The 15,641-nt window shown below is 36.4% G+C and overlaps 1 protein-coding gene across 1 annotated transcript in view; it reads right to left on the bottom strand.

Annotated features, from left to right (window-relative positions):
• The window catches only part of LMO7 (LIM domain 7), a 320,447-nt gene that overhangs the window by 117,617 nt on the left and 187,189 nt on the right, over nt 1-15,641 (bottom strand). Inside the window, exon 4 of the mRNA XM_042781037.1 lies at nt 12,478-12,584. Within this exon, the coding sequence (XP_042636971.1) occupies nt 12,478-12,584 (107 nt within the window). The remainder of the gene's footprint in view (nt 1-12,477; nt 12,585-15,641) is intronic.

Genomic DNA, 15,641 nt, shown 5'->3' with positions numbered 1-15,641 from the left:
CCCTTAAACTGAATTCATTTATCTTGAAAAGGCAGGCAACTATAACTCCAGAACTCAATCTATAGTACATATCAAGCAAATCAACTTTTTCTTGTAGTATCACTTTTCTCTGCTTCTTGGGAGAACTTCTAGCATCACTAGTGGCACTGCTTATGGATCTCATGGTGTCATTCAGGGTTTAGAGTATTACAATAAATACAATGAAAAATACATGAGAACTGCAAGAAATCACTTTTTATTATGAGCTGCAATTTACTGGAGAGATCAACTGTTCACATAAAGATGATTAGGGTCACATGGAATTTTACACAGATATTCACAACAACTGAGCTCATTGCATCAGGAGGTGGCTATGAAATTATTACAGTAAGTGCAGTATGTACTACAGTTAGTTTTATGCAACTGTGATTAATACTGCACATTTACATTTGCTTACATTTCTCTTAACTGAATAGTACCATCTACAGTCTGTGTTTGTGTATATAAGTTTTGATAAATTTTAACTTTCTATAATAGATTTGTGTATACCTTATGGTAATAAATGATAAAATAGTATCTACATATATTTTATGCATTGATGACACACATTTTTCTTAATTTTTAAAAATATTTCTAGGGTACACAGTACATTGGCAAGTTTTCCCAAACTGTGGCAAATCTTCAAAAAATTTTCCAATATATTTGTAGAAAAAAATCCAAAAGTAAGTGGAACCATGTAGTTCAAACCTGTGTTGTTCAAGGATCAACTGTTTAAGATTATCATGAGGCATTAAGCAAAGTGTTCAGATGCTATTTTCCTTACATTTTCTTCTACTCACTTTCTCAAAAGCAGTATTATTCCTTGCCTTATGTATTTAATATGGGAGAAAGATTTACAACCATGGAAACTCTATGGTGCTATGAGTCAGAATCAACTCAACTACGTATTTAGCAGCCTTAAACCTCATGCATTTTCCATTATTACTCTAACCAATTCCACCAGCTATTAAAAGAATAACTGTCCTTGATTATACAGTATGCATAGCTTGAGCTAAGATTAGTTCTGTGCATCTTTGGTACCCCAAAACACCATGTTCACAAAATAAACACTTGATAAATATTTTTTCTGATGAAAGGTGGTCATTCCTAATGGTTTACATTTAACCAATAGCAAAAAAATAGTTTGTAATACTGTGGTCAATGACATGAGACAAAGTATATGTGAACTGCTGTATGGAAAGTGAATTTGCTCTGTAAATCTTCACCCAAATCACAATAAAATAAATAAATAAATAAATAATTTTTAAAAAATAGTTTGTAATAGCTTGCTAAGACAAGAAGTGATCATTTATTATAAATCTTGGTAAAGGAATTCTTAAAGTGCTTCTATACTTGAGTAATTTCTTGGACGTTGCTTTTCTGAGTCACATCTGATCTCACTCTTTTTTTCAGCAATCAGAAAGGAGTTTCATCTTACTGGAATTAGTCTATGCTATTTATTGTTGCACTTGATCTCTTGCTTACCACCTGTTTCAAACCCTCCAATGACCAAACTGATAAAAGGGTTTTACACAATGTGCTGCAGTAATTTTTCTTCTTTAATTCAATACTCTAGGTAACATTGCTATAATTTGCTCTTTTGCATATAATTTGGGAGTTAGAAACAGGACTTCAAATTATTAATCATGAAGGCTTTATATAAATTTTCACATATAACTATCTAAACCATAACAAAAATAATATCACATTTAATTCCTTTTTAAATTAGCATTGATTCCCATCCAAGAAGTTTGGAAAACGGAGTCATGATTTAGTTTGGTTTTAATAAGATTATGTAAACTAGCACATCAAAAACTGATAAATTATTCCAAATGAAATCAAAGTGTAAGAGTACAATCCTGAGCAATTTAGATTAGTAGGGTTTTATAATCCATGGTCTTCAACTGGAATGTTCCATTATCGTGACAAACACAACTGAACATTCACTAATATCTGCATGGCAGTCATAAAACCTATAAAGACATTTATGTGCACATTATCAAAAAGATTCAAAGACTCTTATTTTGAATCTAGCCAGTGTTCAAAGATCACACATGAATCATATTTCTTCTATTTTAAGGTACACCTTGTTTACATTTAACATGCCTGAAATTGGGGTCTTATAATCAATGATCTGAGATTTGATGGGATAACATAATATCACATTCATTCAAAGTCACTTTGATCATAAACTTGGAAAACAGTTTTAAATCATAATGCAAAGATAGTTGCTATGTACCCGATAAGGTCATATCTATCATACACAAGTCCATTTTGGGTACAACGGGCCTGGTTAAAAACAACTCCTGACAAGTTAAGTCACATGGCACTAGAAAAAATATCAGCAAATTTTAATGGTTATTTATGTTTGCTCAGACAATACAGTGGAAAAAGCCTAAGCTCTGAGGCTACAATAGTCTTCAGTTCAAATCTTCACTCCATTACTTGGCTTAAGGTCATACAGACAAGCAATTTACTCTTCTCTGTTCCAACTGAAGCAAAATAGAAATACCTGCCTGAGCTGTGACTAGATTAGAAATAATACATGGAAAACACCTCACTCTAGCTGATAGCTATTGTATCCCAATTTCTCTTACCCACATCATTGAACTGGAACCCCTGCTGAGGATCTGCATTTTCACCCCAGATGTACTGAATCAGAATCTACAGTTTAACAAGATCCCCAGGTGATGCTTACGTATATTGGTTTGAAGCCCTGGTCTTAACCTAAGGAAATCTGGTGGCACAGTAGTTAAGCATTCAGCTGCTAACCAAGAAGTCTATAGTTTGAACCCACCAGCCACTCCAAGGGAGAAAGATGTGGCAGTCTGCTTCCATAAAGATTACAGCCTTGAAAACCCTGTGGAGCAATTTTACTCTGTCCTATAGAGTGGCTATGAATCAGAATTGGCTCGATGGCAATAGGTTTAGTTTGGTTTTTGGTCTTTTAACCCAATCAATAACCATGAAAAGTATAATTCTGAGATATACTTCACACGCTAATACTGTGATTTCCTGAACTAGGTGATATTCATCACTCCAAGTTTGCCCTTCCCTTACAGTTATAATCTACAAATAATTTCAATTCTCCCTGAGACACAAAAGTAAAAATTAGACCTCTCCTTCATGTTTGGTTTTAAGACTCAGGTAGAAAAGGAATAGGTCTGGTTTCTCCTATCTACCCATAGTATTCAGGGTCTCTACACTGTAAATATTCAATGAATGCTCTTGACAAGCTACAAGATAAAAGGTCCACAGGTGAAATAACTCAATAACCCTAGTCTAGCCTCACATACCCCTCCCACCCTGATCTCCATAGCCCATCAGAACTGTGCTGCTTCTACCTGTTCTGGAAGCAGTTGTCTCCAGGCTCAGTAGCCCAAGATTCGCTTCAATGGATGTCAGTCTTAATGAGCACATTTTTCCCCTGTCTTCTTATAAGTAGAATGGAAAGTATAAGAGAAACAATATAGTCTTCTTGTCTACTACTTAATTATCTACTATAGAATTAGTATGCTCTGAACACTCATATTTAATTATAATACAACTCCCATTTCTTATGCAAGGTAGGGACCCTGTCCCTTCATTATATTGGAATTTCAACCACCAAGCCAGAGAGTCCAAATGAGCTCAACAGCCAGGTAGTAAAATGAATTCATCACCAGAATAAATGAAGATCTGAGGGCACTCAGGACCTGCATCTCCTCCTTGAAGTCCCATATATATTTTTACATATTTTTTTAATTTAATATGTGTGTGTGCTCTTTTCTAGGCGAATTTTATAGGTGAATGTATGCTATACACAAAATAGAGCATGAGATAAACAGTAAGTCCCTACTAGAGCCACTCCTCGGAAGGAAGGTTGGGCAATCTGCTTCTGTAGTAGATAACCGCCTCGGAAACCCAAGGAGGGGTCAATATGAGTCGGGCCGACTCGATGACACATAACAACAACAGAGCTAGCTCAAAGCACACAGGACAAACCCTTGTTTGAGATAGATTAGATAGATATAGATATAGATGATACATATGAAGCCAAAAACTTTAGTACAGTAAGTCCATGGGTTATGAAGTCAACTTACATACAACTCCTACTTGCCCTTTAATATGATGTAAATTTGCCCTTTGAAATGACTGAACCAACTCCTAATTCAAAACAAATTCATCACAATCATCCTCACTTGCTGCACATGCAAATTTTAAATCACTGAAAAGGCTTGAAGCCTTTGATTACACTAACGTAAGGCAATTAAGTACTGGATGCACCTGTTTCAGCTTACCCATACATTCAACTTAAGACACACTTATGAACAGATATCTTTCATAGCCTGCAATACAGGGACTGCCTGTAACATGTCAGCCAACTTGTTTACCCAGATATGCTGAATCCTTTGAAGATTCTGTCTCTACCTTAGTAAATTAAAAGGAAGAAAATACTCAACAAAAACATTTTTAAAATCTCTGACAGCCATCAATGTTAATATAATGTAATGAAATACTGAAATGTCTAATAATAACAGTGATGATGTTGCTGTTATTACATACCATTGAGTCGGACCCGACTCATAGCGACCCCTCCTTGGGTTTCTGAGGCAGTATCACTATGGAAGTAGACTGCCCCACCTTCCTTCCAAGGAGTGGCTGGTGGGTTTGAACCGCCAGCCTTCTGGTTAGCAGTCAAGTGCCTTAGGCATTATGCTACCAGAGCTAGCAATAACAGTGATACTTGATATTTATTTAGGGATTTCTCCCTCAAATAGCTCAAAGCACACAGGGCAAACCCTTGTTAAACTAATAGTGGGTAATGCAAACAGGCTTAATTCAAAGCAGCTGCTTCTCCCAGACTGACTAGATCCTTTTTTTAAAAAAAAAAAAGAAAGAAAGAAAAACTGGCTTACCAAAGCGTGCTGATTCAAAGTTATGTTTTTAATCTACTCCTTTTGAATGATTTTTTTTTTTTTTACTACACTAGAAACATCAGAGCCCTCATTTGCATTTAAGAATAAAGTTATCGTGAGTTACTTAAATTTACATTGCAAGTGTACTATCTTCATGTTTCCTTAAAATTAATGTTTTTTTCAGCAACACTTTTCTCAGCATGATGGAAAGCATACCAGGGCAATTACACCTAAACCATAACCAGTGCAATAACCTACATTCTTAGAAATAACGTAGTCCATAAGCAATTATTATGCCTATTCTAACATTTTTGATAATCAGGCTAAACTTTGTAAAGGAAAAAAAACAAATCAAGTTATAATGTTATGCCAAGATTCATTCATTAAGGTAAGAGTGTACTTCCTTGTTTCTTGATTCTCTTTCATTGCATACAAGTAAAACTAGAACTAAGGACAAGCCAGCCTATTGATCTCAAATGAAGTGCCTACTGCAATTTATAATTATTCTTTGTGCCTTAGGTAAAAAACAGAATTATTTCAGATAATATAATCGAGATTTTTTCTGCTGTTACTACAGTAGCCTTCTGATGGACACAACAGATGGGAAACGCCCGAAAAGAGCAAACACGGCTACAGTGTGTGTTTGAATTCAAAAAAGACAAGACTACAGCACCTATTCCAAAACAAATAGTTTACAAACCCTGCAAGGGTGGCTTCAGAGAACAGCTTCTAATTTAACGACAGTCTCCTCATGACCAAAATGACAGACATTTCAAAGAAATAAGGGAGAAAATAAGGCAACAATACCTATAAAACAAGGTAGTTTGGGATGTGGATATGTGTCATAGGCTATTTATGGAGTTATGACAGTACTTTTATTGTTCATTTTTTAAATAAATAAACATAAAACTCATCAAGAAATAGATATAAATCTAAATATTTCTAATATTTCAGGAAATAAAAAAAGAATCTAAGATTTCCAAAAACTTAATTTCATGGATCTTACATACACAGAGGGGCAAAAATCAAAACAATTTATCTATCTCTTCTCTGGTTTCTAGCTTTATTATCCTAGCAAAATAGTTATGAAAAATTGATCAGACATGAATATACACACACAAAGAAAGTCTGCTATCAGTAGAATGGAGGGATGTCTTAAATAGCCTAAATTCTCATTGAAAAAATAACTAAAGAGCCTGTAGCTTACAATCACAACTCTTTTACATAGCTAGGGGTCAGGGTTTTTCCTTCATGTTCTCCTAGAAAGAGCACACATCTTCATAAAGTTGATAAACAAAAACTAAATTCTGAAAATGATGACAGTGATAATTCAGTACAATTTGCTGAGCACGCACATGTCAGGCACTGTATATTTTGCAAACCTGAGTGTGTCATCATCATAACATCTTTATGAAGTAGGGGTGTCATCCAAATGGTATTATTTGTTAAACTCCAAGAGAGGAGCCCTGACATTTGTCTTGTTCACTAATATAGCCCCAGGGCTAAGGACATTGTTTGGCACAGAGCCAACAATCCATAATTATTTGCAACATAATTAAACTTACAGACAACCAAATTGATCACAGAGAGGAAAAGTAACCCTGTCTACGTTCACTCAGCTACCATGTGACAGAGAGTAAGATTAAACCCAAGTCGGGGGATACTAAAACTCCTGTTGCCATGCAAGGTGTCTGTTAATCTGTTCTCCACACAATTGGCACACACACCTGACTGAATGTCTTGTTCCATCCTGGGGGGATAGTGGCTTATAAATCAGCCTGGGGTTTAAAAAACCAGTTGTCATTGAGTGATTCCAACTCCTGGTGACCCCATGTGTGTCACAGTAGAACTGTCCTGCATATGGTTTCCACTGGCTGATTTTTTGAAAGTTGATCACCAGGCCTTTTTGTTGAAGTCCCACTGGCTGGACTCAAAACCACTCACCCTTTGGTCAGCAGCCAAGAGCATTAATCTTTTGCAACACCCAGTCTGTGGTTTCCAAAAAAAAAAAACCAAACTCACTGACATCGAGCATCAAGTCAATTCTGACTCACAGCGACCCTTGGGTTTCTGAAGCAGTCAGTCTTTACGGAAGTAGATTGCCGAATTTTCCTTCTGAGGAGCAGCTAGTGGTTCTGAACAGCAAACCTTCTAGTTAGCAGTCAAATGCCTTAGGCACTGTGCCATTAGATCTCTTTATAAGGGCAACATGGACCTGAAATACAAGTAGCTGCAGCAGACAGTCACAGGCATTTCCAACACTGCCCAGGCCACCACATCAGATGATGATTCCCAGCACCAGGACAGTGGTGAAGAACTGGTTTATGCACTCGTTAACTTTGATAAATCAGAGTACCCCTTGAACTTCAGTAGAAACACTTGAGGCCTTCCCTTGAGGAATGCCTGGAAAACAGCATTAGCAGGGTTTAGGAAGTAAGAAATGAACTGCTAAATATTCTCCAAGTTTCTTTGTGTTCATAGCCTTCAAAGGATATCTATCATGCCTAAGTCAAAGGTAACGCCTGACTCCTCCTCCCCTCTTGATGTTTAAGACTAAGCAAAGGTAAGAGATATCAGGGCAAGGAGCTTGATTTTAGAAGGAGCAAGACTTACTATAAACTTGATGGTAATACTCTTTATTAAAATTGTTTCAATTACTTCTCATCCTGGAACTCGATTCCTAAGAAATAACTTCACAGTATTGCTGCAAAATCAAGCATCCTTTTGAAGATTTACAGAGTGTTAAATCTTTAAAATATCATTTCAAAACTCCTTTCTTTTCACGAGGGGAATATGTTAACACTGATTTTGCTTCCAACTACTGTTCCTTAGGCAACTTGCATATGTAAAAATAGCTGATTCTTGATTTCTGTGCTTTCAAATTGAGATATATATATATATCTCAATATACACACACACACATTTAAAAAAAAAAAAAACAACCCTGTAAATATCAACATTTAAAGTTACATTTTATACCAAAAACACTAAAAACCTACATAATGGAGTAAGTCCACACTAGGAAATAATTTTCTTTATATGACTCTGAACTACTGTGTTCCAATAGAATTGCCTCTGTAATATGAACAGAATGTATCTGAAGAAGTGCTAAAAGCTGGACTGGAAGAATAGGGGGGTGGAAAGAAGAAACATGTTTACAATCTGTTCAAATTCTCATCTTAAAATTTTTAATATATTGGTTACAGCAATGGTATAAAAATAAGATTTAGTTTCTGAGTCAAATCACTACACAAATAATATTAAACCCTTTAAGGTTAAACCCTATCTTTTCTGCCACCTTCCATTTCTCCAAGACAGGACCTCTGGCTACTCTGTTGAGTTGCATTCTACTATGAGTAGGTGCTGGGTGTCTCTCTTAATGACCAGATGCCACAACAAAGACCAGGGCACTTGCTTTTTCTTTTTTCTCCCTGTCCTACAGGAGCCCTGGTGGTGTAGTGGTTAAGGCATTTGGCTGCTAACCAAAAGGTTGGTGGTTCAAACCCACCAGCTGCTCCATAGAGGAAAGATGAGGTGGTCCACTTCCATGAGATTTACAGCCTTGGAAACATAATGAGGGTTGCTGTGAGTCAGAATAGACTCAATGGCAGTGTGTTTTTAGTTTATAGCAGCTCTTCAATATGGTATGGCATGGTGTCATGGTCATTGTGCCTTTTATAGATGTTTTATAGAAGAGGTACACAGATAGCACTGTGGGAACTGTGCCGTCCCTTCCCTGTGAATTATGTGTGTGCAGGTGTTTCCAAGCTCGGTAGGGATATTTAGTAAATCGTTAATAACAATGATGCAGTTATTATTCAATGGCACAGAGATTAAGTTCATGGCCTCAGTAAACATCTAAAAAGGACAGGATCAACTTCAGTCTACCATTCACAAAAGGTAAATCACAAATTTACTTAATTAGCCTTTTAGGAAGAAAAAAAGTAAAGCCAGATTCTATCTATGAAATTGGATATGTCAAAATTAAAAAATATCAACTGAACTCTTGAAAATATGCAATTCCATAATAAATGGAATCATTCAAACATTCTTAGAAAAAATTCAAATTACTACTGTGAAAGAGCAGAAGAATTCACTGGAAAATTAGATGACACATTAATATAAATAATTACAGAAATATACAGTGTACCCTAGTTCTGCTTGCCCAGTGCAAAGTTATTAATAAATATGAAATTGTAAATTCCAAATTGCTGAAATATAAAGTTTTGTAGTTGAGTCTGGATTATAGAAATTATTCAATAGCAAATGCTCTTTATATTTAACTGCCTGTGTTCTTACCACTCATTTTCAACACATAAAACTCTCCTAGCTCCATATACCAACTATGTCCAGTAACAAAAATGTTCTTCCTATTTGCTGATACAGAGGGTATACACCATCTCTTCATATTTGTTCACAGTATGTCATGCAAACACCTATCTTGGACTGTACTTGCAACAAGGCCAGTATCAAGTCTATGAAATTGTTAAACACACTCAAGTCATGTGATCAGGCACTTAAAATAATCAAATAGTTTGGCATATTTTTGTTAAATGCTATGTATACAATATAATTTCCAAGTACTCAAACGCATTACTACATTCTAAGAGAAATTGCAACAAGCCATCCCTTTTAAATACACAATTAGCATATTAAGCCAGAGATGTATAAATTATTATATATGAATTAATAAAAAGTTATATTTTAGTAGTACTTTCAAAGTCTGTCAGCCATTCCTACATAACAATTTTGATGGCAAAAAGGAAATGACATAAGGAATTGTCGGTCTACACCAGGATTTCTCAATTCTGGCACTACTGATATTTTGGGCCAATAGTCTTTGCTGTGGGACGTTGTCCTGTGCATTGAAGGGTGTTTTGAGCAGCATCTCTGACCTGTTCCCACTAGATGCTCCTCCCTCAGCTGTGATAAACAAAAGTATCGCCAGATACTGTCAAATGTCAACGGGGGGGGGAGGGGGGCACAAAATCACCTCTAGGGAGAACCATTGGTCAAACCTACACCTTTAATGTACAGTTATGACAGGACAAGGTTTTTGACCTGAAGGACTCTCCATATCTTAAACTAAGTAATGCCTTACTGTTTATTAAGCAATTATTTGCTCTCTTTTGAATCTGTTACCATTTATAAAAAGTTATTTCCAGGCATAAAAGCTGTGGCCAATACTTTTTAAATAAGTCATTCATTAGCTTCCTCATAGTTCATAACTGGGAGGCTCCACTCTTCCACTGTGGCAGGCCCAGGGTCGATCCCTTTGCTCTTTGGTTCAAAAAAACAAGAATTATCAGAAAAAATGTTCTTAAGTTCAGTTAAGGTTCTTACGCAGGAATTTTCTCTAGTGCTACTTGGGCACACCTTGCCTTTATGGACTTGTGGTTTCCACTAAACAAGTTGTTCTGCATAGTTCTTACTACAGCTTTAAGTATGTGACCTCCCAGTTTCAGTTGGTAAGTAATTTAATTTCATTGTGTGCTGATCCTGGATGCTGATTTTTCTTTAACACATTAACAACACAGCATCTCATGAAACCAGGTCCAGGCAAGCTTTGTACATAGCACTTTTGCAATTCAGAGCCTGCAAACATGTCTATGCAAACATACAATACAGAGCTTCAAAGCCAATTACAATTTTCAGGGGAAAGTACTTTTACTCTTGGTTGTTGTTGTTGTTGTTATGAGCCATCGAGTCAGACCCGACTCATAGCCACCCCTCCTTGGGTTTCCAAGGCAGTATCACTACGGAAGTAGATTGCCCTATCTTCCTTCTGAGGAGTGGCTGGTGGGTTTGAACCACCAGCCTTCTGGTTAGCAGTCAAGGGCTTTTAGGCACTACGCTACCAGAGCTCCTTTACTCTTGGTACACAGTGATAATTTAATAAAATGTAGCCTATCGAAGTCAAAAGTTTCTTTGACCATCAGACAGGTGTTATGAAACAGTATTTTGATTAGAACTAAAAAAAATAAATTCATCTAAATATTCATGTTGCATGGATATTGAACATGATCTTGCATACTGGATAATTTCCTTTTGGCAATGAAGCTTAAGATGTTCAAGTGTTTTTCAGTTACTCAGAAATGCAGGTAGACTCATTCCTGCTGTAGCATATACTACTGCTGTGGAGTTTAGAAATGCCTATTCAACAGAACTACAGGCATATAGGTTCGACAGTTTGTTCATTTGAAAACATACAGTGTTACACTTTTAAAAGACTAATTCTATGCAGATATTTATATAGAGGGCTATCTCTTTTAGAAGCTCTGGTGGCACTGTTGTTAAAACATTTGGCTATTAACCAACAGGTCAGCAGTTTGAACCCACCAGCTGCTCCACAGGAGAAAAATAAGGCAGTCTGCTTCCATAAAGATTTATAGCCTTAGAAACACCATGGGGCAGTTCTACTCTGTCCTATAGGGTCGCTGTGAGTCAGAATCAACTCATGACCAGTGGATTTGGTTTTCTGGAATTTCTTTTAGGGGGAAAAAAATTGCCATACTTAAGATTACAGTCAATTTTTTTAATAACCATTAGCTGTAATGCAGGGCTATTAACCACATAAATTAAATTTTTAAACTGGTATAAACTAAACTTTCGATTTTCCATTATTTCTAAAGATAGAATAAATAAGGTGTTTATTTTCTCCCCTGGAAAAATATTAATGGTTTAGGCATTAAGTTTAAGAGCTATGATGATAAGGAGGTAAACATTATTACAAAATTAATTCCCTTTCCTGTCACATTTATCCTGTAACTTAAGTTTATTACTAATTCCCTACCTATAAGCAAATTATGTTTATAGGGGGGGAAAAAACTCACCAAAGCTTAAAACTAGATTTCCTGAAACCATTACTAATTCCCTACCTATAAGCAAATTATGTTTATAGGGTATAGGGGGGAAAAAAACTCACCAAATATGAACACCATTTTCCACCTGAAATCCAACAACATGCTCCTGCATGTTTTATCCCCACTTTCACTATCTTGCTTATAATATTAAAAAATAAGTTAAGTTTTAAAAAATTATTCACAATTGACAAGGTTGTTAGCATTATATGTTAATCCCAGATACTGTAGCTTTCCAAATATTAAGAAAGTATCTTTTACCACTGTCCTACTCAAATTTTTATGTTAGCGATTATGTCTTAATTCCAAATATAAGAATAACTATTTTAATAATTATTTTACACTCTGTAAGCTATATCTAAATTCCCTTTATAAGTATGAATGTCTTCACCATTAGTTACCAAACACTGCCATGTTGTGTAAGAATTAAAATACAAACTTCCTTTTCAGTTAGTAAAGCCCACTCTATCGAGTCCATTCCGACTCATCGCAACCAGACATAAAATAACCGTATGACATGTTATCAATTACAGACAGCTTCATATCACAGTCCCTATGCTTTTTTAAAAAAGAGACTACTTGGAAATTAGAAGAGACAGAGGGTGAAACTAATTGTTAGTACTCATGAACTCTCAGCAGTTATTTTCACTTAAACTCAAGCCCAGAGTTTGAAAAATATGTAACAAACAGGTGAAACTTACTTGACGGTGACTCTATTTGATAAATCCTGTAGATCCCCAGGATGGAAAAGCTGGGCTTCTTTCAATCCAATCTGTTCACAAGCTTTCAAAAAAACGTTTATATTATCCTGTGAAAAGAGGTGGAAAGTGATTGCTTAGCCGAGTTCTCTCTCAGACAAAGGTTACAGATCTTTATAACTTCCAAGCTTCAAAGTCCAATTACAAGCAGCAAAAAAGTCAGCAAGAACAACATATACGTATATTTAAAAAAAAAAAAAAACAGAAAACACAGCTGTTCACTCTTCCAGAGCATAAATGGTAGTGCTATCTTATGCCTGGACATACGCTGTTTCTGTGATCTTTGTGACCGGCATGTTAAACATTACCTGTTATAGGACAAGTGCCTAGCCACTGAGCAGTAATCTACACTTTGATGTCAGCTCTGCTCTGCAAACAAACGCCCTCTTTCCAGCTTTGCACGACAAGCTTCACCTCTCCTCTTTAAAAATAACTCCAGCTACTGACATTCACCCACCGAGAAACTGTTGGCAGGGAAGAAATAAGAGGAGGAACATTCTGTTTCTATGATTACAAATTACAGAACGACAGTGGAATACCACACCTGGAATCTGGGATTGGTTGCTGAGCCAGCTCTTGACAGACAGGGAAACTATACTATAAGGACCAAGGGGAAGCCAGTTTTCATTGGCTAAATCACATAGTTTAGGTGTGGTTCATTACTCAGTCACTGCACCTGCCTCAGGAACTGACTCCAAAAACGAAAATCTATCCCCCAACCCCTGACACTGGCCTTATCTCAAATTTCAAAACCAAAATCCTCCATTCACAAATCAATGTTTTCACTAATGTAAATGGCTACAACATATTCTATTTTACAGTTAGCTGCAATTCAGGGAATGAATTTGCTTAGCAAAATCTGTGTAGTCTTCCATCTTTAGTACTTTGGAAAAAAAAAAAAAAAAACAGGCTTTATGGGTTTAGGCTTCTGATGATCCCATGCAGGCTCTTTATCTCTACTTTGTGAGGTTTTTCAGGCAAGGAAATGGCCTCCCGGCATGCCAGCACATGTCCGTCCACTTATGCATGCTGGTACCACCACCACCTGTGTGGTGTGAGCCTCCCTGAAACCTCACCTCCCTCCCTAACAGCTGGTGTTGACAGACCAGAGACAACCTGCCACTTAGAAAAAACCAATTAATGTTTTCCTGGGCTGAGAAACTCATCTCCATGGGAAGAAAAATCAGGGTCATACAGCAAAGAAAGGAGAGAACGATTAGAAAAAGAACAAAGAAAGATGAAGAGATTTAAATTCAACTGCTTGGATTCTTGGACAGTGAGGGGCTTGTGGGAAATGGCAAATCAAAGTGTGGCAAGAGAAAAGCAACTCTGATTGCTAGGAAATGAAGGGATATTAAACAACAACAACAAAACTGGTTCTAGAGGTTAAAAAGTATTCTACTGTTCTCTCAGTGAAATGAGTCCCTAGGTTAGCATTCTCAACTGCCAGCTGAAAGGTCGGAGGTTCAAGTCCACACAGAAGCTCCTCAAAAGAAAGGCCTGGCATGATCTACTTGAGAAAATCAGCCATTGGAAACCCTGTAGAGAACAGTTCTCCTCTGACACACATGAGTCATCGTGAGTCAGAGTCAACTTGACAGTAACTAGTACACTTTTATCAGTAAAAGACAAGTGTGCTCTAACTGGATGCAAGCTGAAATCCATGATTCATTTTAAATAAGAACAGGTCAAAGATTACAGGAATTCACAAATCAAAAGTTGAACAGCTCAATGAGAGGTGTAGGTCTGACTATGTGGGGAAAAAGGCAGAAATATTTTATTGGCAAAATTCCAGGAAAAGCAAACTGATAATATTATTGTTCAGTTGATATAATTTCCAAAACCTACTACTATCTGTAAATATGAAATTATTTAAATTAATGGTTCTAAAACTGGCCTTTTGAGAAATAAATAAGAACAGATGATTTGGTGTACTGCTACACCAAATCTTATCGGAAGCAGGTCTTTTTAAAAAAGGAAAAATATATTGTTAGTATTCTTCCCACCAATTCAGTTTGGTTCTGATTGTCCCTAATATTATTAAAGCGAAGTTTAACTTCAAATAAATTTATTAATTAACAGCCAAAATAATTCTTCACATATTTTATAAAAACATAACAGCATTCCTCCGGTTGACAAATACATAGAGACTGATAAGGACAGATAAAGCCACACCCACCTCAAACCATTCAAGCATTTAGAAATGAATCACTTAAAATCTAAGTGGCTACACTAAATTAATCAGAGACAATGATCAAGAAAAAAAATATCATTAGACATAATTAATATAATTATATTCTGGTTTTAAATAAAGGCTTTATATTAACCAAAAAGCAGAATATCACTTAATTAGTTAAGTTATGCTCAATTTTTATAAACAAAGTCACACATGACCTGTGCAGCAAGAACAGGTTGTACTAAGATTACAATTGTAACCTACATTATGATTATTGGATGGGAGCCCATAGGTAATTTATTTTAGCTTTAATATTTCAAATGACTTAGGCAGAAAGTTGCCTAAGGGGAGATATAAAATTATAAAATTTTCATGTTTGTTGAAACATTAAAAAGCCACACCCAGCTCAACATATTAAAAAGGATGAATATAGTCCTCATTTCATGTAATTATTTTCACATGAAACTATCAAATATAAGTACAAATAAAAATGAAAGACAAACTGAAACAATTCTAATCTAACTGGCCTGGTAGCCAGGACTCCAGGTTAGCTCTGCCGCTAACCAACTGTGTGACTTTGCAAACAGTAGTTAACCATCCTGGCCCTATTTTCCTCATCTAGAAAATGAGTAGTTTGTGAAACTATAACCCGTTACCAAAGGCAAATGCATCTCTCAACACTCAGAAGGAAGATGGGGCAATCTAGTTCCGTAGTGATACTGTCTTGGAAACCCAAGGAGGGGTGGCTATGAGTCAGGTCCCACTGGAAGGCACATAACAACAACAACACAGGAGGGAGGCCCTGCCCTTGTGTTAGCATCCTGATAGCCGAGCTCTGGAAGCATAGTGGCTAAGGCACTTGACTGCTAACCAGAAGGCTGGCGGTTCAAACCCACCAGCCACTCCTCGGAAGGAAGGTTGGGCATTCCTA

This window comes from Orycteropus afer, unplaced genomic scaffold (genome assembly GCF_000298275.1).
Source record: "Orycteropus afer afer isolate SDZICR_OR568_19922 unplaced genomic scaffold, OryAfe1.0 scaffold00081, whole genome shotgun sequence".
NCBI lineage: Eukaryota > Metazoa > Chordata > Mammalia > Tubulidentata > Orycteropodidae > Orycteropus > Orycteropus afer.
This window is presented reverse-complemented; position numbering and strand designations above follow the sequence as displayed.